This window comes from Lissotriton helveticus, chromosome 3_1, assembly GCF_964261635.1.
Source record: "Lissotriton helveticus chromosome 3_1, aLisHel1.1, whole genome shotgun sequence".
NCBI lineage: Eukaryota > Metazoa > Chordata > Amphibia > Caudata > Salamandridae > Lissotriton > Lissotriton helveticus.
The window spans coordinates 1,054,338,085-1,054,362,324 of NC_136061.1; the positions used below are offsets into that span (position 1 = coordinate 1,054,338,085).

At 42.0% G+C, this 24,240-nt stretch overlaps 1 protein-coding gene across 1 annotated transcript in view; it reads right to left on the reverse strand.

The window, feature by feature from the left end:
- CERS6 (ceramide synthase 6) overlaps positions 1–24,240 on the reverse strand; it is an 853,755-nt gene that overhangs the window by 633,557 nt on the left and 195,958 nt on the right. Inside the window, exon 2 of the mRNA XM_078681623.1 lies at positions 13,854–13,959. Within this exon, the coding sequence (XP_078537749.1) occupies positions 13,854–13,959 (106 nt within the window). The remainder of the gene's footprint in view (positions 1–13,853; positions 13,960–24,240) is intronic.

Here is a 24,240-nt window from a genome sequence, read left to right on the forward strand (position 1 = left end):
AATTGTAATGAAAAATCCTCTATCATAGTAAAGTCGGATTAGAAAATTGGCATTTTCCTGCCTTAGCCATTCGGAAGCTGTAGGCTGTCTCTGGGTCACAGGACTGGGTGTAGCTGAGAGTTGGGTTTTGTGTTTATCTCCTAGGCAGCCACGCACAATAGAGAGCATAGGTGTTCCTGGATGGATCATCACTGGCTGGATGGAAGGTCAGAGCTGGGTACAGCCCTAATTTCACTTGACTAGGTTGTTTCCTGCCACAACAAAGAGTGCTGCATAGACCCTGTAGTTAGTCTAGAGCAAGGACAGTGAAGGCAAGATGCCTGAGGACTCCAAAGGGAAACCTCTGGAAGCTTCTCCCGCCTTCCAGAGGGAGGGCACAAACTATAAATGTTGGACCTCAAATACCAACTCTTCAGTACACTTCTGCACCTGTGGATACTCTGGCAGGAAGGTGAGCTGCTGTGCTGCTGAAAGGAATGTCACTTTGCTTGACTGCTGCTCTGAAGGACTGCTGCCCTGCTGTGCTCCTGACTAGAGCCTCAGGAACAGAAGGGTTCAACAAGCTTGAACCCAGCACCAGGATCCAGCCTTCTGAGAGTCTATCCAGCCAAGTGGTGCCACCCCAGTCCAGGACCCTTGAAAGTTGACCTTAGGTGCTCTGCCAGCCTCTATGAATTCAGCGGAAATCACACATCTCCTCTACTGCCGCGGCGCAAGCCCGAGCAGAACCGATGCATCGCTGCTACTGTATGGATTGGTTCCAATGCATTGACCAGCATGTCATCGTAGCCCCTTGCCTCATTAGAACCACCAGTGCTCGGTGCAGGCCCTCGCATCTCTTGTCAATGGCAGTCTCTATGCCAGACTCTGCGGGACTCCGCATTGCAGCTTTACAACTCCTCAGAACTGAAGCATCGCCCCGGCTGTGCGATGCATCCTTTATCCTTCACATCGCAAGGCCTTATCAATCAGGAACCGACACATCACTTCGGCTGCCGAACACATCTTTGTTTGCGGACCCTTGCAATGTTCAAAAAACCAGGATTTAAGGCACTTTGTTCAGCAGGCCTAACACCCTGTTGATCAATGAAAGGTGAATTCATGAGTGCTCTACACAAGTCTACATGTACGGTTTGTTGAGATCATTCCCCACATCATGGAAAGACAACTATTATCTTCTAAAGTAAGTTTGCTATGCCTGTGATATGTTTTTCCATTGAAAAAATGTGAATTTTTTCAAGTTCAATTCAAACCGATGTATAGACTTCTAGGATTGGATACCCTTTTTAGTTTTCCTCTGCCTGAGTGGTAATTACCTTGATCATTTCAAAATCTGGAATGACATGCCAACACTACCTGCCTCTGCTACTTAAGTGGAAAAAAACACGCACACATTAGTACATGCAATATACCTAAGATTTAACCTGCATGTTTATCCAGCCGACTGTGTAGATGGACAGTGTGATCCTTCCTTCAGTGATATTAGCAGTACTTTGTAATGTGAGAACATTTTCATGCAACATGGAAGATGCATAACCGGTAATCATTAGAACTTGCATTTCAGGTTTGACATCCAAGTGGATTATAATTCTGACATACTTCGTGAGTCACAAAGTACCAGGTTAAAAAGTATTTTAACCAAAGCACACCTTTCAATATGGCCTTTGGAATGGCCTCCTTGGTCCTTGGATGAGAAAACAATTCTGCTATTAAAGCTTTCCCTGAAACTCTCTGAACCAGACAACTTTAATGACGTGGCATCATTGTTATCTAAATTCTCACGCGGATCAATTCAGAACTCAGTTGTGGCCTTCAAGAAGCAATATTGTTTTCTATGGTGTCGATTCCGATCCGGTAAAATCCCCGTCCGTACGAATCGTATCCGGAGCCGTTTCCGTACGACTCGTACGGACGCCGTACGACCGGACGATTCCGATCCCGATTGGCCGACCAGGACGCGATTCGTACGGTACACGTCGATTCGTACGGAAAAGCGCACGATCACCTACACACCGTACGGCGCCTACCCCCCATGATCGCAGGGGTACGTGCCGTACCCCTGTGGGCATGCGGGGTACGTGCCGTACACCCAGCGTACATGGGGTACGTGCCGTACACCCACCGTACATGGGGTACGGTGCGTACCCCATGTACGCTGGGTGTACGGCACGTACCCCGCATGCTCACAGGGGTACGGCGCGTACCCCTGCGATCATGGGGGGTACGTGCCGTACCCGGGGGGGGGCGTTCCGTACCTTTTTCGGCACGAACTCTGCGTGTACGACTGTTTTCAGCTCCCGTAGGAAAAGGGTCGTACGGTGCGTACCCGACACGAATCGTACTTGCTGGGTCGTAAAAACCAGCCGCGAACCGTAGTGATGTCGCGTACAGCGGGTTCCGAGTGAGACTCGTACGGAGATTTGATTCGTACGGAGTCCTGTACGACTCGTACGGAGTTCGCCTCCTGGTACGGATCGTACTTCGTCGTACGTACGGGACGTTTACGGGTACGATTCGTACGGGCAAAAAACGCTCCGTACGACGATTCGGAGCGCATTTTACCGGATCGGAATCGACCCCAATGTGTCTCAGGACCTGGGAGCTCACGTGTCAAAAGCCTAGTTTATTTTCCATTCAAATGTACAGTAACATTGCACGTGTGATATTTGCTCCTACATTCTGTGCCGGAAACATGGGATCCTGCTCCGTGGGGCAAGTGAGTTTACACCCAAAACAGGATTTGTGGCCCCATCATGATCGGAACGGAAGCATAGACTAGACAACAGGTGACTGCTGAGTACACACTGCTGTAACCACAAAACTCGAAAATAGATCAGCCTTCAACTGTCCTGAGTTGATGGACCTATCATTCAGAGATCTATTTGGGTTTCTGATTTGCTGAATCGAAGTCTAGCGAGGGCGTTATCCTTAAAATTGTATACTTCGGCTTTTACATTTTTCAGAAGAAATTAAAGCTAGCAAGCACAATGAAGTAGTGCATCAAAAGAAATGGAAGAAAAATTGTCCGGTTTCAGATTAAATAATAAACATTACAGTTTATCAGTGTGCCAAAACAGACGACCAGGCGAACTGTTTAACAAGGCTCCATCATTCAACACCGAACTACTGAAATCTAAAGTCACTGTCAAGTAATGGGGTTGATTCACAAAGGGAAGTGGGACAAAAAGGATATAAGTAGTCCTACATTTTGAGAACATTTTAGACAACTCACACAAACCCTTAGGTTTGGTACTCACAAATGTAAAATAATTTTCAGCCACTGAAAAAAAATTATTTACGGGCGGAAAAAAACCCTTTCCTTATACTCGCTCTGACTATTTAGTAGTTCATGCTTGCTACCCAACACTGAACCCTACTTACTTCTGCCCTTGAAAGGGTAGTTTTGCGTGCATATTGGGTTGGAATATAACTGTATCAGTAGTGAATACCCACAAATACATGACTGTGGACCGTAGACATTTACATTCCCTGGAATCTCAACATTTTCGCTCCTATCTCTTAAATCCGCATACTGTTGGATGTTTCAAAACTACACAAACCCCACTTCTGAAATGGGGGTTGTGGTGAGTGCATTTGGGGTATACAAAACCATTTAGAAATCCAGGATGGGTGGAAGAGCTAGATTTAATCTGAACCACTTGGTAACTGCTGTAGGAGCCTTGTGTTTTATCTCGTCTGGTATGAAGAGGGGAAAAAAAGATCCAAAACACTTGGGGCCACATGTACGACCGTTTTTATGAGTTGCCAGCAGCCAATCAGGCCGTTTGCAACCGCTAAATAGGAGAGTGGCATGTACAAACTCTATTTTGCGAGTGGGTGACCTATTACTGACTCGCAAAATAGGGTCTGTGACTCGCTATTAGGAAGAGGAGTGCCAAGGACATCCCTTCCTAATAGCAACTCGCAGTGCCATGTACAAATGTTTTGTGACCAAAATGCCGTCGTAAACATTCGCATTTTACCGCAAATGGAAACTTTGTCGTAGACCAGTAGCAAATGGGAAGCGGCCCCCAAGGGACCCCTTCCCCTTTCCGAATATGAGCCCATGGAGCACTTAAAACATGAAACTGAAATGTTTCATTTTTCTTTTTGAAACGCATCCCATTTTCTTTTAAGGAAAACGGCTGCATTTCAAAGGGAAAAATTTGTTTTATTGAAAATCCAGTCACAGACATGGTTGTCTGGTAACGTAAGCAGGCCAACATCCCTGTGAGTGCCGGCCATTCCCAATGTGTCGCAAATTGCGACCTGACTCATGAATATTAATGGGGCAGGTTCCTTGTGACCCATTTGGCAATTACAAACAGTGTCTCATTCCATATTACGACACGCAAAAAAATGCAATTTGCGACTCGCAAAATGGAATGGTCGCTTATCTAGCCCCAGGTGGTGTTCATCTTAGATGACAACAGCATAATTCCAATTCAAATGATGCTGCTGCTCAGCTAAGAGGGTGGAATCCATTTTTAATGAGTCAGAGCCTCAGGCAAATCAGTCTTATATTCATCGGCAGAGAGTAGTTCCACTGGCAATGGTTTCTGCTCGTCACTGCTGTGCTTTCTGTAAAGGTCAGTGACGAATAACAAAGATAACCCTGCCTAGCAATGTATTATATAATATGTCCCTACATATAGAGTATTCTGTGGCAAAGAAAGAAACCATCTACAGTCACAGTACTTGGCAGGCCACACATAAAAAGCATCAGAGGGCATTTGTTGTGTCAAACAATAAGTACAGAGGAGAATGTCATCAACTGGCACTGAGGCACAATCATTACTTGCCCATCCAAGTTACAGTAAAGGTAGATGTGACTCCAAAGGTTGAAGTCAACGTTTTCATCTCTTTCTGTATGTCTCATGAACCTCATTATACAACCATGTGGCACTCTAGCACACTTGTGTATTATAATTCTGTTATATGATATTTACACCTTCAACTTCTTAAACCTCTACTCTTTCTGTACAGGCAAAAAGAAATCATGACAACTATAGTGTTATAATTTATCAGAGGTTAAAGACAAGAATGCAAATCAGGCTAAAACCCACTGTTGGGATGACCACTTGTGTAATCCCACAAACATTTTAACTCTTCTGTTTTTGAACTTTGAAGGCACTCAGTCTGGTACAGTTACCGGTCACCAATTAGGCCTAAAGCACCTGCTACCTTAAGGAACAAGGAATATCTGTCATAACTAGGGTGACCATTGGACCACCACGGTCACTGTCTCCAATCCTGAACTTTTCCCCTTCAAATTATTGATTTCAGGTGTGTCATTCTAATTAGTTAAATGTAAGCAAAACAAGACTACAAGATGGCATGGGCTATCAGACAAAAGTATAGGACTGGAATGATTGTCTATAATGAAAATGCCATCTTACCATGCATGCAATTACAACGCGGTTGTTAAAACAACCGCGTTGTAAAAACGCATACCATTACTTCGCAAGTCGGAACAACGACTTGCTCTGGGGGGCGCTGGATGTTGGAATAGTTTAATTTACTATTCCAACTCCAGTCTGTGCAACAGTAGGGAAGGTGTTGGATTTTAAATCCAAGACCTTCTGACCCCTCCGCAAGTTGTTGTTCAGAGTAATGGTATGCGTTGTTTCAAAGCGGTTGTTGTAACGACCGCGTTGTAATTTCATGCGAAGTTCCGGATTAGTGGTAAATGATGTTTACCGTCCATAATGACCTGGAGGGAGGTTGTGCGCTAGACTAAACTCCAGGTGCTGCTAGTTTGAGGTGAATCAGATTTGCGAGTTTATTTTCAAGTATCCAATATTGTTGTCTGGATTAAACAACAGCGAACAATCTTTCTGGTGGGGTTCGAATCTGTTGGAGCCATTGGCAGAATTTAATTATAAAATAGCCACCTTAAGAAAAAAGACTTAAAGCTTCTAATTGGACACCTAGAAAGTGGATCTATTTAAAGCCCAACCTTGCAACCCTGAGTACTTAACCTACTTCATTGTGTAGTTGGAGACATGTGGAGGAGCCGATACATCAACGATGATACAGGATGCTCATTGGCATTTTATCTGCTGGAGAGCTAAGGATGACTTGGTATGTGCTGCAGGAGTGGAGCTAGCAAGGGAGAAATAGCCAGAGAGGGGAGTCAGCCCTGGAGACAAAGTACATCACAACGACTCACTGAAAGTATGATAGTGTAGGATGCCTGGCTCGAGACTACACACAGGCCCAAACAGTTGGAACATCAGTTTGCAAACTAACTTTCTCTTCATTTCGCCGAGATCGTCACGAGCAGCCTGATGTATTCAGTGTTTATATGCTCCACCTGGCAATGTGTTCGTTATTATATTCCTTCGCTTTTTATTGTGCACCGTGCTTTTTTTTGGCACGAGGGTCAATCTTTCTCCAAAAATGTTTCAAGAATTATTCGCCATCAAGAACGTTTTGTTCTTTAAAAAAAAGTCGTTTCTTTGTGTTCATGACGTTAAACGAGCAAAATGGAGTGGCCTGAGATCCTCTGTTGTAGCAAGACAGTGGATTACAATTCCACCATACTTGAAAGAATATTACGATTTTTGTTTTGTTTAAAGTAAGCTGAAAACTGAACTGTTCTACTACTTTAGTATTACGATTTCCCTTCTCCCAGCCTCCTCGTTATTCTCTATTAAATTTACTTATCACTAAGCAACTGCTAACTGCACAAAAGTACATATAAAATCAATTATCCGAAAGTGTTATACATTATTTCAGTATCTCAATTAAAAAAGCAGCGTTTTTCTCATTGCATACCGGAAAAATCTGTTCTCTCCAAGCACTTTTATATAGTGATTTGCTACCGAAATTAACAAGAAAATATTTTGAATGCCAAACAAAATACATCTATTTGACAGAGTTTCTTCATTTAGAAAGAGTTGTCGTGTATACAGGCACTCATAGGGAAATGTGTTAAATAATACACAAGGTCATAGATCTTGACAGACAACAGCAATTTTATTTTCAATAAAAATGAAATGCATCTATGCTGCACCTGCAATGACTAAAAGGAAACCCGTTTATAGACCATTAAAATATGTTACATTTCTCAGTATGATAGAAACTTCCTAGATGCCGAGGGAGAGGATGCCAGCTGCGTGGCAGCTTCCAGCCGATTACCACGGCAACCAACAAAAGCATAGAAATCAATCTTAAATAGGTAGACTTGAGGGTACAGAACACGGCTGTTGTTCTGTAAAGTGTTCATTGTAGGTAACGAGGTTAACAGCAGCAAATAAATGGACACGCCATTCCCAATTCGCACCATTTTGTCAACATATGTCAAGCCAGAGTGGATTTGGGAGGTGAACGTAGGTCATGTCGATCTTGTCAGATTATGTCAAAGATCAGGTCAGGCAGACCTCAATATCAGCCGAAGCACATGTCCAATTTGTCACAATAAGCAAGTTAGGGATTCACGAGGTGCGTGAGGGATATATGGCCATCGCTTGACTTATCAGAAACAATTAAAGTAACATTCAAGTAGCAGTTGAAAATTAATCTTTTTACAGCAATAAATTAGCATTTTCTCTCACACATTTTAGTACGGTTCATTATTTTCCTATAAAAGATGGGAGGGTGTAATTGGAGATTGGCAAACATCACTTCCAGGGAGCAATGGCATTAAAACACATTGCAAAACAGCACAGCCACAGAACAAATCAGGTGAGAGTTTTCGCCATAATTGTCTGTCTAAAGCAACATATTTAGTTTCGATCACATTTCACATGTCATTAATTAATTGTTGTGTAATATTGACGGAAATAAAACAACCAGAAAAATGTCTCTCGCCACAACAAATGTTATGGGCTTCTGAAAATCAAATAATGAAAAGTGGTAATACATTTAAACACCACACCAAAATCAAAATCGCCAACAAATCCACTCACTGGGGGCTGGACTTCATCACGTGGTTCCAAGCTTAACCTTGGCACTTAGTAACATTATATAAAGCCTTCTCACTCAGCTACACAAGGTAGGTTTAATTTCAGCCACTGCCTCATGAATGGGAAAGCTGGTGCGTACCATGGCTGTGTGCATGCGTTTTAAGACATGGTACCATGAACAGCCACTGCTCCCTGCTTCCGAACGTTGTTGTCTGCGTTATCACCTAAAAGAAACACACTTACGCCCTTTAATGCCACGGGGGTGGGGGGGGGGGGCAGTCAATTGGGGACAACCCATCAGGATTACATGTGTTAGAACACTGGGATTCCAGTCTTTTCCATCTGCATTCGTCGCATACTTAAAGCAGGTAAAGTCTCTGTGTGATAAGTCAGTGGCAAATGGGGAAAACAAGCGTGATTATGCATGAGAAAACGGATTTCTGCATGTTTTTCTCCAAACAAATGTAATCCGTGGTATTGCAATGCCCAATCTGAAATTACTAATGTCCTGTTACTGGTAACTGAGGAGGGTAATAGCAGCCATTTTAAACTGGCTTATAATGTGGCCCTTAATCAACTGTCTCACTGTCCTTAGCCATGGGTTTGACACATCATACACCTGGTATTAATAGGGCCTTTCAAGAAAGCTAATTTAGGACTTAGTTGATATTTATTTCATGTTTTCATAATTCTTTCCAGTCAGCCCCCACCCAAAACACATTATATAGAAATAAGAAAAGTATATCCAATCAAATTAAACAGTTAGTAAAAATTATGTGTGAACTCAGTGTGTTCCTAAAAAAGAACAACATCTTAGAAATAGAAGATAACTTTTCAGGACAGGAGCCAGAGAGGGATGGAACCAAGATCAAACTCCCGTTCCCGGACAGAAAGAGAAACATGGAAACAGATGACAAAGAAAAGAAAAACTTCCAAACTCTCCACAGAGGCCATGCTTCAGGAACAAAGACGGAAGTCCATCATGCAAAGAAGGCAGGTCTCTGGCCATCATAGAAGAGACAGGTCATCTCTACATCTTCAGAAGAAGAAAGTGATTGAGTCAGTAACCACGGATCTACAAGTCAGCAGTTACCTTGCTATCTGGGAAGTTTGAAGTGGTTTGGGGTGCCATACTCTGCCCATTTCTGGTCTAGGAGTGGAAATGCTGTCCCACAAGAGAGCTTAGGAGTTAAAGGAGGTGGGGGAAAAGTGTGTGTGGAGGGGGAGTTAATTTCACCAGGGCTGGGGACTATGTTGGAAGGCTTCATCTCATTTAGAAGGAGAGGTAGAGCTCAAGGGGAGATTGTATTTGGTTGAGGGAGGAATTCCACACAATCTCTAATGCAACCAAGTGCAGAAGCCCTGCTTTACCCAAAAGGAAGATTTAATACGCTGCTCTGGGATTTCTTTAAATATACTTTTATGTTTAAGTTCTGCAGTCTCAGTTCCCATGCTAAAAAGATGAAAGAGTCATACATCCCTGAATAGAATCAGCAGGGATATATGCCTTTTACAAATGTCTCACATGTAGCCGGGATGTTAGGCGGTTCAGGGTTCTTACTAGTCCAATCCTGTGATAGGTAATTCTTTTGGCACCTCACATGGGCTTCTCCTCACAGGATTGCTCAGTAAATAAAAGGGGTAGGTAGCTTCTTACAAATGAAGTGTTAAAAGGTACTACAACCGCGATAGTTGTAGTGTATGCACCCAATGTTGCGTTAGAGTACTTCCTCATGCTCATATTTAAGAATCTCTGACCTCCAGCTGTGTGACACGTGGCAGGACGAGACTGGAATTTAAACAACATACATAACATAACATATGTGCTTTTAAGGTGCATGTTCACCCAGAAGGGTATCTTGGTAAAGAAATAACGGATGTTTCCGATACCAAACTCAATGTTACTTATAGACCTCTGAAGGATGAAAGGCTGAGTGGACCTGTTGGGATTCGAACCTGCGACCATGTCGTCAAACACAGATCCCTGCACAGATACATTAGTCCACTGGGCAACCAATACCCAGCTAAATCCATAATTTAGTTATGAAGTAAACCAAAGGGAAATCAGAGCAAATTGTGGGACACAGTAGCCCTAGGAAAATTGGGAGTCCACTGCCTAATGAAGGAGGACCTGTGACATGCCTGAAGGACATTACAACCCAAGCAGGTTGATTAATGCTACTTCATGGCATACTATAAGCTTACTCTGCTGTAAAGTCTGTATGATTCTCCTAGAACTTAAGTCAAAGAAATCAATAGATGGGGGTGGGCCATCAGTTCTTATCTCCAGGGATTTGCGAGACGGAGCTAGATCAGCCAATGAAGCACTTAGGCTCACTGGGGCAAATGAATAATGCGGTGATTAAAAATCCAGGGTCTAAAACAGAAATAGCTGAGCAGTGCATGGAAATTTCTTTAAGACTAAAGGTGCATATAACAACTGATGGGAGCATGGTTACAGAAATCAGAAGATGAGGGTGAAACTGGTATGACAGAAACTGAGCCGAAACTAAACATAAACATCCACAATCATCACAGATGGAGTGGAACAAACTATTTTCTTCTCAACTCAAACTTTAATATCTTAATAAAGTGGAACATGTCTTAGAGAGACTGAACAAAGCATTCTTTGCAGGGACACCAAGGCTGCGAGTCGGTTAGCAAAAATCATATTGGCACAATACTAGATAACATGGAGAAGGTATCATGGCTCCATCAATACAATGTGTAAAAGGTTGATGCTCAGTCTACTATGACCTTTCCCATTAAAAGGACCATAGAACATCTTTCCTAATCTCACATTGACCTACTGGAACAACATGGGGCAACAGAAGAGTTAGTCAGGGCAATCAAAATGTTTATATCACTAAAGCAACGGGGGCAGTAGTCTGAATGCCATTGATTTATAGAATTGCCTTGCCACTAGCCAGACTGACTTGCCACACTTTACTGCAATATCTCAGAGTCTTCGAAAGTACAAGAAGAACCTGAAGGAGTGCAGTTCTTATCCATCAGTCTCCTTACTAAAGGTAGACAAAGATTTTTACAAAAAATCCTAGCAACAGGTCGTGCTGGGTTGGTGGCCCTCAGTTCCACCCACACAAATCAAACTTCATTCACAAGGGTCAGGTCACAACAGCACCAAATACGTGGTGTTCCTGATAAAAGCAGCTCACAACCTAAAAGGATAAATGCTTCTGTCTATTGATGCTGAAACATCTGTTGATTGGATGGGGTGGGGATATTTAAGGCAAGCCAGGTGTTTTGGTCCCACTTTCATGAGTATGATTTAAGCGAGTTATGCAGAACCTAGAGAGTAAAAGTTTAAAATCCCACAAAGTCATCATTAACATTGGAAGGAGGCAGGTGTGCAACTTGGCACTGTTCTTTGCCCTGTATGTAGTGCAACAAGCCTGGAGGATTGTCAGTAGTGAGGCTATTACGGGCATCTGTTTGAGTGCGCGTATATTTCGTTTGGCACTATTCACTGATGATTTTCTAGTTTCCTTTTCACACTCTTCGAAATCTCTTCCTGCTCTACTGAATGAATTAGAGTGCTCTGAGTTGGTATCTGGCTACAGAACCATTGAAGATAAGTCAAAAGCTATTGGTATTACTGTAATCGTGCATATATATCACCTTTGAGAAATGTTGCCGGTCAAGTGGGGCTTAACTTTCAGCTTAGACATGATAACCCCACATGAATGTGGAGGGAATAGAGGCTTGGCATTATGTAGACTGGGGTCACACTTTGTAATGAATTTCAGACAAAGATTTTCCTAGGGCTTAACAGCGATGAAGAACTAGATGTGCATTTGAGATAATATGTTTGCAGGACAGGTCCTTTTCAGAACAAATAGGTACTCATTGGAGTTATTAAAGAGGGGGCAGATGTAGTTCTTATCTTTTTATTATATTTTTACATAGTGGCATTTAAGTTTCATCTTAGTACCAATTTAAGCCAGTAAACCAATAATGAAGGCATTGGACCTTAGGATTCAAAGAAGTGAACTGAGTATACTATGCTTGTAGGACCCCAAATGCTTGATTGTGATTGACTAATTCTTGGAAGATGGACCCTGAACATTTAGTGATGGCTGTTTAAATTCCAATAATACATTTTAATTTCCATGGAAAACCTAGGAAATATTGCAATAATGGGATACATCAAGACTAGTCCAATATGGCCTATGAATAAATTATGTATATATCATAGGAAGCACCCAGTATACAATGGACAGTCATTTATAGATTCATCAGTGGACTTGGATTTTTTTGATTTACATGCAATTGATAGAATTGGTTTGGTATGCATTGCAGCAATTATAATGTGGTGTTCACCTTATGGACATGGAACACGGGCTAGTCCAATATGACTGACGCAATGCTTACTATTGTGCCGCGTATTGAGAACCTCTTTTGTTTTGATGTTTCACGAGCAATAGAGTGGATTTACACTAGACAGTGATACAAGCGTGTTAGTCAAAACGTATCTGTTTGTTACTGGTGAATACAGAAGAACTTTATATTTCCAAGGAGCGCCCATTTAGCAGTTTATTGATCTGGAACCAATCACCCTTGAGGGCTGGAGCACTGAAAGCCAGTTGAGTCCCCAACATGTTTGTATGCTGAGACAAGAAAATGAAGTGCTCACTCAGGATTGTGGTTAAGCCTTTATAGCAACAAGAACTTTTCGGCCATGGGCGAGGCCTTGTTCACATGTACAGATTATAGACAGACAGTAACAAAACTGTAAACATAGAAAAACACTTACAACCTGCGGTTCACCACTGTGAGTGAAAGTGGCGCCAATTTTTGAAGGAGCACTCATAAGTACAATACATTTGGATTACCGATGTGCATGCCAACCCTGACATCTGAAAACGTGCCAAGGTAATAATGGGACAACCGGTTAAAGTGGAAAACGAGAAAGGAAAGAGACATGTCGCTATGATAATCGTATGTGACAGATACCGCTCGGAACAGACATCGGGTAAGTGAGATACATGCGAGTGGTAAACCATAATGGCACACCTGCCATTATGTGGGCGGCGCTGCCTATACCCACATAAAAAAAATTGCTGGTGTCTGCGCCACTAATGTAGCAATGTTACTCAGCCTACGAGGAGAATTCTGGGTATCCGAGTCCCTCATTTTAGGGAGATGCATCACTGCGATTGACATAGTATTGAGGCGTGTGATTCGTGCAGTACACCTCTGGTGGCAAATTGTGCACAACTGCTGTGAATTAAACAGCGTTTCCATTGTCCTCATTACAAAAAGGGCTGGTATTACACTATTGATCAGCCTGGGAGGTGAATTATGGGTATCCTAGTCCCTCAATATATGGTAATGAACTATGCCCTTAGTGACCAATTTGAGCAGGATCTTTGATTCACCTGTGCACTTCCTACTACCACGTTACACTCTTTGCATCCACATGTTCCCCTATAGACCTTATATCATGGAAAGGTACAAACAAAGCAGTGAATGCATACTGCTCCTGGTTAGTGCCATATCAGGCTTGGCAGTAACGCAATCCACACCAGGTCTTGAAGATCCTTAAACACAGCATTAGCCTATTTTCTTTTAGATATGAGACCATCTCAGATAAAAAGCATAGAAGTCTTGCTCTTAAACTGCAGAGTGCCACCTTAGCAGTAGTTGAGGCTAGGTGTTTCTGCATTTTTTTTCTTTGGAAACTCTCTGTGTGTACAACCATAACATGGCACTCATGATACAGTTGCGTACCAGCCACAATATCAAATCCCTGGCACAGGTGAATATATACACTGGGTGGATTAGAATTCGAATCTATAGACTTTAAAAGGTTGTTCATATAGTCTTCCTTAAATCATAAGTGGTATCTTCAAGCTGAATCTGTTTCAGAATGGTACCTTTTTGTGCCGTACTGAAAAACCAAAAACGCTGTTTATGACATACCTTGGTGATGGCTGTGAAGACCTTTTCCAGAATAGCATTATGTTGAGCTTTCTGCGGTCCACTGGCCTGTATCTTCAAGCCCAAAGCACATGGTTTGGCAATGAACCTAGAAGACAAAAAACAGATACCTTGATTGTAACAAAAAGACCCTTTCACAATTCCTCACGAATTTTTCACATGATAAAATTGAACACAGGCAAGAGGTCACCTAGAAAATTTCTTCAAAGTTAGTAAAATATGATAATCAGTTCTACGTAGCGGATTTTGCCATGAATTTAGCCAACAAGAATTTCCATAAAAATACTTGAGGCACGATTTACACGGGAGCGAGTGGGAAATGAAGGGATCCTAAAATGTATTCATAGTGGAGGAGGATGAGCTAAAAGTTGGATGCAAGAGAGCTGACACGAAGCATTTTTCCTGAAACTTTGGATATTATTGGTTATTACTGTAGGATAGGCAAATTAAAGATACAGGAAAATATTTTTAGGGGTGAAATTAGAAAACATAAAGCAGATTTGGTCATTATAACAAAAAGTTAAATAAGTGCAGCCTACAGCTACTTAGAGGTAGCTGCCACCTTTGAACTTTGAGCTGCATGACTCAGAAGCATTAGAGAATAGAGAATAATACATCACAATATTTGGGACTGCGTTGGTCGTCAAATACATAAGGGTATCCTGGATCTGTTGGGCCCAGTGCACCCGATTATGACATAGGAGAGACCCATTTTCATGTCTTTCCTTAAGGCCTATGGCCCCCTTCCTAATCCACTGAATATAAGCGTAGACATTGCTGCTCCCTTTACCGTCACATGCTCTAGCCATGGAGTCAGAGCACCTGCATAGCCTATCATTGTTGTGGACTGAAATAGTTAGAAAGATGGAGAGGCGCGAAAGTCAACAAAGATTAATACCTCTGAATCATCCATAGCTCAAAAGAAGAGGAGATTTAAGAGTCAATGAGGTTTAATCCCTCTCAGTCAATCCAGAAATCTCTAGCTATCAACTACATGGATTCTTATATTGATCTAGAAACAAAATAACAGTTTACCAAGCAGAATGTTGAGGAGAAGGAAAGAGACATGTCGATAAAAGAAGGAGATCTAAGAAGTAAATTACAAAGATCCAAGGCAAAGTAGAGGAAGGGAGCACAGTCATTTCAATGAGGAGAAAATTGAAAGAAGATTTCACTTATCCAGGTGCTTTTCCTTAAGAAACAAACAGGTCGTGCTGACAACCATAACGTTGTTCTTCTCCTGCTGAATGTGCTTGGAGTGTTCCTTTCAATTTAGCAAAAGGTGCACAAAAACAGTACGCGAAGAGGTGCTTCAACAGTAACATTTCAATCAAGAAAATATGGGAAATAATTTTCAAAATGCTGAAGAGTGGGTGAGTAAAAATACTGCGGGAGATGGCCTCACATCCAAAAATATAAGAAGTGGGTGAATTCTAATTCTATCTGCAGTATAAAAACGGGCGAAAATTTTAAACTTTGCATTGCTTATTACAGCATTACAATCCAGAGGTGGAAGGAGCATTTGTTGAACGCAGAATATGATAGTGCAAAGACCATCAGACATAAATATATATATTTTTTTTTTAAACATTTTTATTTATGGGTGGCACAAGCAATTTAAACATATACAAAATATTTCATTTAACAAAACTTTCCAGCGTCTGCATAAATGTTTACAAGAAGCAGTTTTACAAAAAAAAAGATAAAAAGAAAAAAAAAATTGTTAAACATAAGAATAAAAGATAAATAAGCTAAGGAATCAAATGCATCTAAAGGTTAGCAAAGTAATAATATAATACAGGGCTTCAATTCAGATTAGTTCTATTCATAAGTAGAAAACAAGCAACCCCAGATTCTATCTATTTTGATCAGTGCTTTAAATCCTCTTTTCCTAGCTAACAATAATTCCATATGATGTGTCTCTTTCACCAAGCACCACCATTCGTTTACATGAGGTGTTTGTTCTGCTATCCATGCTCGAGCTAAGACCAGCCTTGCACATGCTAATAAAATAAAAATTAGGTCTTGAAATGGAGAGGTGTTTAGCTGCAAGCCTAACAGAATCATATCTGATGTTATTGGTTCCTCAATTAGTTGTTTCATTCTCAGGATATTTTCTAAGCTGTCCCAATATGGAGCAAGAGCAGGGCAAAGAACCAACATATGTTCTAAATCAGCAGCCTGAAGGTGGCATTTTGGGCATTTAGTGCGATCATTAAAGGTATTGTTGAGGGCCCATTTGCTTATTTGTAAAGGGGTATAATAAAGTTGACATATCGTTTTGTATGCTTGGAGTTTTAAGCTTGAAGAGTGGACTAGCGTTTCAATCTTGTTTAATCATTCGAGCAAATATCGGTCGTAAACCTTGAAGTCCATTTCTGTGCTAATTTAGGACAGTCATCAATCTTACTTTCAATAAAACATTTATATCCTTGGCTTATAATAGCTTTCTTGTTTCCGACTCCTTTGTACATACATATCCAAAAATCTGAGTCCCCAATCTCTTTAAGGTTTAGTTTCCCTATTAAAAAGTCACGTATTTGCATATACTTAAAGTAAGTATGTGCTGGTAGTTTATATATTAGACTAAGTGTGTCAAAGTCCAAAAAGCCTAATGAGCCATATAGGTCCCCCAATCTAGTTATGCCTTGATTTGCCCATATCTTACATCCTGAATCACTGAAAATACTTGGTAAGCCCGGGTTGTTCCAGAGGGTTAAAAGTGGATGATAGAATGATGCTTTATTCTGAATAATTAATATCTTCCATATACTGATTATATCTTTCGCGGTCTTGAACCTGACTCTCTTAAAATAATTCGGGTCATTGTTTCTAGTCAAGAATTGTAAAGATTCTGATCCTAACATAAATTGGTGGAAAAAATATGGGTTACTAGAATTAAACAGACTCCGTAGCCGCCCCAAAAATGATGCAAAGTAATACATTCTGAAATCAGAAAAGTTAAGCCCTCCTTTAATAAATGGTAATTTCAGAGAGGAAAGGGCTCTGCGGTTCTTTTTAAAGCCCCATATAAAACTACGAAATATACCATCCAATTTCTTTAAAAATATTTTATTTATCTTCAAAGGAATGCATCTATATAAATACAAAAATTTTGGGAGAATATTCATTTTGATGAGGTTAATTCGTCCAATAAGATTCAAAGGCACCTTGTGCCATTTTTTAAGGAGAGTCTGAGTGTCTTTAAGTAAAACGTCGTAATTCAGTGCAATTATATCCCTAATGTCGGATGTTAACTTAATACCTAAATAAGTTGCAGCGTGGCATATTCCCGTTACTTGTGTCGGTGGTTTATAATTAACTATAATTTGAGTCTTGCCTATATTTAACTTGTATCACCGAAGTCGCCTCTTTCTTTAATAATTCCTGTCATAGTTTCAATCACATCAGTTGTATAAACTGCCAAATCATCTGCATAGGCAGTAATTTTAAGCGAGTTTGCCCCTGATGTAAATGGTTTTATCATCTCCTGTGATTGTATGGCGTTAATAAAAGGTTCCATAGCAAGAGCAAAGAATAAAGGTGATAATGGGCATCCCTGTCGAGTCCCTCTCAAGATTGAAAATCTAGAAGAAACTAAGCAATCGTACCCTATTAAAGCATTAGGGGAATCGTAGAGTGCTTGATTTTCGCTAGGAAGTTAGTTTTAAACCCAATTTCTTTGAGAACTGCCCACAAATAATCCCACCCCACTCGATCAAAAGCTTTTTCAGCGTCAAGTAGTATCATCCCGAGTGGGGAGGGATTAATAGTTGCCATGTCAAGCAAGGTAATAGCCGTGTTTACATGTTGAGTTGTACCCCTGCCTACTACAAAACCATGTTGATGTTCACTAACCAACTTAGGCATGAGGGGAGAGAGTCTTATAGCGATTAGTTTAGCAAATACCTTGGCATCGGCATTAATCAGGCTAATTGGGCGATACGACCCGCACTCTGTAGGTGGTTTATAAATATTGTTGACAAAAATATATCTCCTTCAAGTTACTAATAGAAGATCTACACCCAATGGCATGATGTTTTGCAAATTATATTTTGGACATGATATTTACGCCAGACGATATTTCTGACTATGCTAATCTGATGTACATTACTGTTTTAAGCAGTGGATAGTTTACTGGCTTCAGTATTCCTGACAGGGAGGAGAATCCAGGTCAAACGAGACACATTCAATCATAGGTCCTGGACATGGAGTATTATTTTTTGGCAGCACAAATTCAGTTTATAGCTAGTTGGTTCTTGGATGTAGGGGACTGATGGAAGGACGCAGGTCATACATAGAAATGGTAAACATGCTATTCGCAGAAAGCCCACAGACTGAGAATGAATGTTGTATAAATTCCGGACGGCGTTGTTGAGAGTGCAGGGGTTTAAGACACAATTTGCTCCACAAGACATCCCACCCCGCCCCACTGGGTGCTTTATGAATTTCTGAAAGATATCAAAAACATATGGATATTGTGACAATTAAAATTGCCAAACCATGAGAAATCTGTACAGGGTAGAATCATTTTTAATATCTAATGAGGCACATTAGTCTTACTCCACCCCCCTACTCAATTTCTCCAGCAGCTATCACTTTGTGCAAAGCTTAATTCACGCTAGCTCCCTTGCAAACTCTATTCACACTGATAGATGTGTTTATGTGCTAAGGAGCCATTACATCATTGTGCAGGGTTGTTATATGTGATGGAACTACCTGTTAGGAACAATTGGGTACAGGAAAGACACTCTTACAGAGTGGCATGGGACAGAACATTGAAATGTGTACAAAAAGCTTAAAGCATTGACATATTCCATATAATACATTTCAGTATACACAGTTTATATATGACCTCTCAAACTATGCAGAAAATAAACAGTGAAAAGCATGAAAGTTGCCCTATATCTTGCACTTACGTAACTTCCTGTATACGCTTGACATGGAGCGGTATGAAAAAAATGCAGTTCTGTGCAACATTGATAGATAGGGCAATGGTCGATATGGTGCGGACTAAGTCCACCCTATCTTGGGACTCCTCCCCCCTCTCATCTTGTTATGGCCACTGTGAGGCACCCTTTTCGTCCCCTCTATAGGACTTGTTCCATTTCCAAGAAGATATGATGCAGTGAGTGAGTCCGGCACTGGATGTTTAGGATTCTGGTCCCCAACCGGTTTGTTGACTTGTTTACTCTTGACTTTCCCCTGAAGTACTGTCTTCCTGCCCGGTCTGCCTGACCCGATCAACATTCCAACCCCTGACTATATTACTTGCACCTCCATTAAATTACACTGTTCTTGTTTGCCGGTCTCAGCCTCCAGTCATTTCAGCTAAACCCAGATACTACATTTTTCAGACCTTTGCTCACACTTTTTAAAGGAGGACTGCATCTCTGTCAATATATAGCTGGGCCATAACCACATGTTCAATTTGTATCATAGGAAACTTGAACTATAAACCCCTGCCTGAACATTCCTATTGGTTGACTCTTAAAGCAACGATCAGCTCCTCATCTTCTGACCCCGACGGGAAGGTTTCAAGGCTGTTCAGTGGAGAAGGCAAAAAGTAATTTGTTGCTGAATCATTCTTTTCACTAATACAAGGCAGTTTTCAGTTTTTTGTAGAAAATTCCTCTCATTATGTGGTCCCTGACTAAGGACCATGAGATAAAGAATCAACCCACGTTAGCACAATGGCACGAGATTTCATATTGTATTGTATTGTAATTGCATTTATATAGCGATTACTACCCCTGACGAGGCGTCGAAGCGCATTTTCGGCGGGTAGCACGCTACACCGGGACCCACAGAGGATTAGTGTTGAATTAGTATAGTGAAACATGCAAGTACATTTTAAGTGGTAGATAGGTTAGTCAGTTATTTGGATTTGGAATGATAGCAGAAGGATAGAGTAGGACAAAGGTTTGTATTTATTTATCGCTCGCTTGTTGACGCATGCTATTCAGGGAGCCTATAATGGATTAGTGGTGAATTAATATGGTGAAATATGAGGTAATTCCAGTGGTGGATATTAGTCTGTTACTTGGAGTGAGAAGGATAGCGGATGGATAAAAGGGTAAGAAAGATTAGCATTCATATAGCACTTGTTACCCCTGATGGGTGTTGAAGCGCTTTTCTGGCGAGTAGCACGTCACTCCGGAACCCATAAAGGATTAGTGTTGAAAATTAGTATAGTGAAAATATGAAGTAATTTGAGTAGTAAATATGTTATTCAGTTATTAGTATAGTTGAATATGGAATATGGAATTTGAGAAGTGAACATGTTAGTCTGTTAATTTTGATTGAAAAAGGATAGTGGAGGGATAAAAGAGTGAAGGATTTTTTTTTTATAAGTCTTAGCAGTAGGAAGAGGCTTTTGGATGAGTAAAAAGGAGTTTTGGAGGGAAGGAGTCAGAGGGCAGCATTTCTGGCCCTAGTCCCGACCAGTCTCAAACAGGCCCAAACAGGCAACTACCCTTGTCCTCTCCACCCTTAGCCTCGACGCCCGGGCAGAGACGCCCTAAGCCTGGCCTTTCTTGTAGCCCTAGTAATCAGGTGACCCCTTCAGCCAATGGGAACCCTAGCCCTAACACTATCCAATCACAACACTAGCCCTAACATCTAGAACCAATAGGAGACCAGGACCTTACAGCCAATATTAGCCCTAGTCCAAGGACCCAATCAGTTAAAAAAAAACCTGATCTCAACATCCAATAAAGGCCTTAGCCCTACCACTAGTCCCAACACAAGTCCAAGCAGCCAATGGTACAGGTAGACCTAGTCCCTACTTCCAATAGAAAGCCTAACCCTACTCTTAGTCCCACAACTGGTCCAACAACCAATCACACCAGAAGCCCTAAATAGCTACTTCCAATTAAGGGTCTAACCCTAGCACTAGTCCCACCCAACTCCCAACAACCAATAACATAGGAAACCCTAGTCCCTACTTCCAATAGAAATCCTAACCCTATCCCTAGTCCCAACCCTGCAATGATTGAATCACAGACCGAGAAACCAATCAGAAGCCTCAAATACCCAACCAATGAGGACATTAACCCTAACCCAATAGAAACACCAGATACAACCACCAATCAGAGTACACATGTGCCAACCACTAGCACACCATATAAGGTCCCAGCAACCTCAGACAAGGTTTGCTGGCCAAGGAGTTAGAAGCTGCTTGCTCCTGTTCAGAATCTCCTAGGAGACAAACAGGCTCAATCCACAACTTTGGACTTCAACAGGTAAAGGCTTCACTAACTCGAAATCTAACAATACTGTTTGATTAAAGCTTTACTCCCCCTGCTGGCCAAAAAAATCCCTGTTGCTGGGGGGGGGGGGGAGGCAGGGGGTCTGGCCTCACTGGCTTGTGAGCACAAAATGGTGGCTGGGGGTGCACTGTTTGAGCACACAGGCCTAAGCACAGAGCAAAGGAGAAATTTGGAGGGAAAACAGATTTGTCACCAAGGAATGAGAGGGACAAACTACAGAGGTTGGACTGCAAATCCCACAATTCAACACACTAAATGAAAGCAATCATGGGCAGGGAAAACCACACATTTAAAACACAACACAGGTGATAAAATATGCAATTACAGGCAGGCTAAAATTACGATTTTTAACTGTAACAGCCACAGGCATAGACAGTAAACACAGAAAATGAAAATCGTTTTTTAAACAACTTTTTGTCTTGGGAAGAGACAGCACTAGTCTGTCTCCTTACCACTTCCTGGACTCTGCTCACTGCAATCTGCAATCTGGGGCACATGTAGGCTGCAACTCACACAAGATGGAGGAGAGTGATTTAGGGTGCACCTAGCAAGGCCTCAAGGGGCCTGGGCAGGTGTGAGAGGAGGGCTCAGACCTGCCTGGTAGCTGAATAGCCAATGGGCTGTGTGGTTCTGAAACTTCTGGACTCGTGTAATTATTCTGGACTCGAGAATTAAACTTCGTCGAAACATGACGAATTTGGTATAAAAAAACCGAGAATGGCGAGCACACCATGTACAAATATTTTCAGCATATTCGAGTGACGATTTCACCTCAAAATCGTCATTTGCGTTCTGAACCCTTGGCTTCCATTTATGTTTAGCCCTTTACATAGGCCTTAATCCAGCTGAATTCAATTCCACAAGGACACATACTCCTTAATCGACTTTCCTATGACCTGTGCAAGTTGGAACCATTGCCCCAGGCCGAACTCGTTAGGTCAGTTCCCCTCCCAGTGGCCGAACAAGATAGCATCAAGGCTCAACAAGCCATAAAACCATTTCAGCGCGCACACCTGCCGTATCTTGCTCACATCTGTCTCTACTCTTTTTGCTTCACTTACTTTATGGTGGGGAGGTGCCTGTTTTATTGAGGGTCCACCGATATCTGATGAAATGCTGGGCCTTGCCGGGTGATTTGTTGTGGGCAGCACGAAGTGAAATATGTACATGTCATCATGACTCTGCTTTTCTTTTGTAACAAAGAACTGTAAATGATATACTGCAAATTCGAAGAATGTTTGCCTGAAGCTGAATATTTTGTATAAAGAGAGAAGCCTGACTTTGTAAATTCGAGCAGTCTCCTGAGAACATACTTCCTGTGTGTTGTACTTCTAGGACACTTGTTACTTTGGTAAAAAAATCGATCCTTGACTTCACCTAGAAGACTGAGTTTCTGTGGTCTGAATCAGGAAGAACCTGAGGTCTCTGGGTGTACCCTGACACCGCTGGGTTGCCGGTTCTGTGCCGGTTCTTAAAACTCAGTACCTCAGCTGGCGCCCAATGTTTGGGGCGATTCCAGTGGTACCAGTCAGCCAGAGGTTCGTGAGGAGCTTCGTGTGGAAATTCTGGAGGACGGCCAACCACCTCATCGACCCCTGCATGTCGACGTGGTCCGAAGGTCTTTGCTGCGAGGTTCCCCGCTTCCCAACGGCTACAGAGGACTGCTGCCCTGGCTATCGCCCTGATTTGGACCCTTGAAGTTTGGTAGAGCGAAACACTAAGACGAGTCTTCTGGTGACGTCATCGATATCTCAGTTAAGTATAAGTGGAGCGTCTCCCAGTCCTTAGTTGGTCTTAATCTTGGGTATCCTTTGGGATAATTGTTGGTACTTGCAAGCACCAAAACCGAAGGACTCGTGTATTCACGAGAAATATCGTAATTGATAATCCTTTGAAGTTTGGAACTAGACTAGAGAGCGAAGATGCCTAGTCTTAGACTTGGAAATTTGTTTTGTCTTGGTTGTAATAATAGGGACTCCCGATTGGAGGACTCATGTCCGGTTCCTCCGGTTGGAACTCCAACTTACGAGTTGTATGTGAAACATGGGGTAGGCCCCATCACATACAACGAAGTGTGGATCAAATACACCAGAAAAGATGGTGTTTTAAAATGGCCCCAATATGGTAGTTTTGATACCGACATTTTAGATAACCTTGAAGTTAAACTGTTCAAAAAGAAAGCCCGGCCGGCGATGTTTGACTCTTTTCGCCTATGGCATAAGGAGGCCAAACAGAAGGAAATTAAATTAGCTAAGAAAAATAAGAGAGAAGGGGGACTTTCAGTAATGCAAGCTGCTGTGCAGTTTAAAGACAATGAAGAAGAGCAGATGAGTGAGCAGTTGCACAGGCAACGTAAAATGGCAATGGATAAATGTTATCCAGTTTTGCCGTCTCTTCAGCAAGAGGCAGCAAAAGAGCGTGAAAAAGATCCATTAATGTCACATTTATTACATTCGCCACCCCCCTATGCGCAAAATGCCACGGAACCCCCGCAACCTTTAGTTGTGCAACCTACGCCTCCTGTTCCTCCGCAGCACCCACCAGCTGTTCTTCAGCTGACTCCTGTTTCTATGGTGCAGCCTCCTCCAGGCCCACCGACCACATCTGCTTCACCTGTGCCTTCTACGATTTTGCCTACTGTACTTTCTACTTCTCCTAATGCTCCCTCTACGATTTTGCCTAGTGCTCCTTCTATTTCTCCTGATGCCTCCTCTGCTATTGTCTCTGCCCCTGCCTTATCTCACCCAGTTGTTCCACCCGTTCTTCCTTCAGTTTCACCTTCCATTCGGCAGAAAATGGCCAGCACTGTTACTAACCTTTTCACACCTCTTTTTGGGTCGCCTACTACGACCCCTAACATGGGACGAAGACAGTTGCGAAGTCGACTGCCTGACTATCAAGAGAGAGACTCCCTGAATCGTTTAGCACGGAAATGGGTTATGGACACTGTAAAGTATGATGTAGAGTCTGTCATGGAAGTCTTCCATCAGTGGGAAGCACCGACACAGAGATATGTTTTTGAACAGATGTGTGTTTTCCTTTGTGAAGATTTGGAAGACAATGATCTGGAATGCACCCCGCAAGAGTTGTGTCGTGTA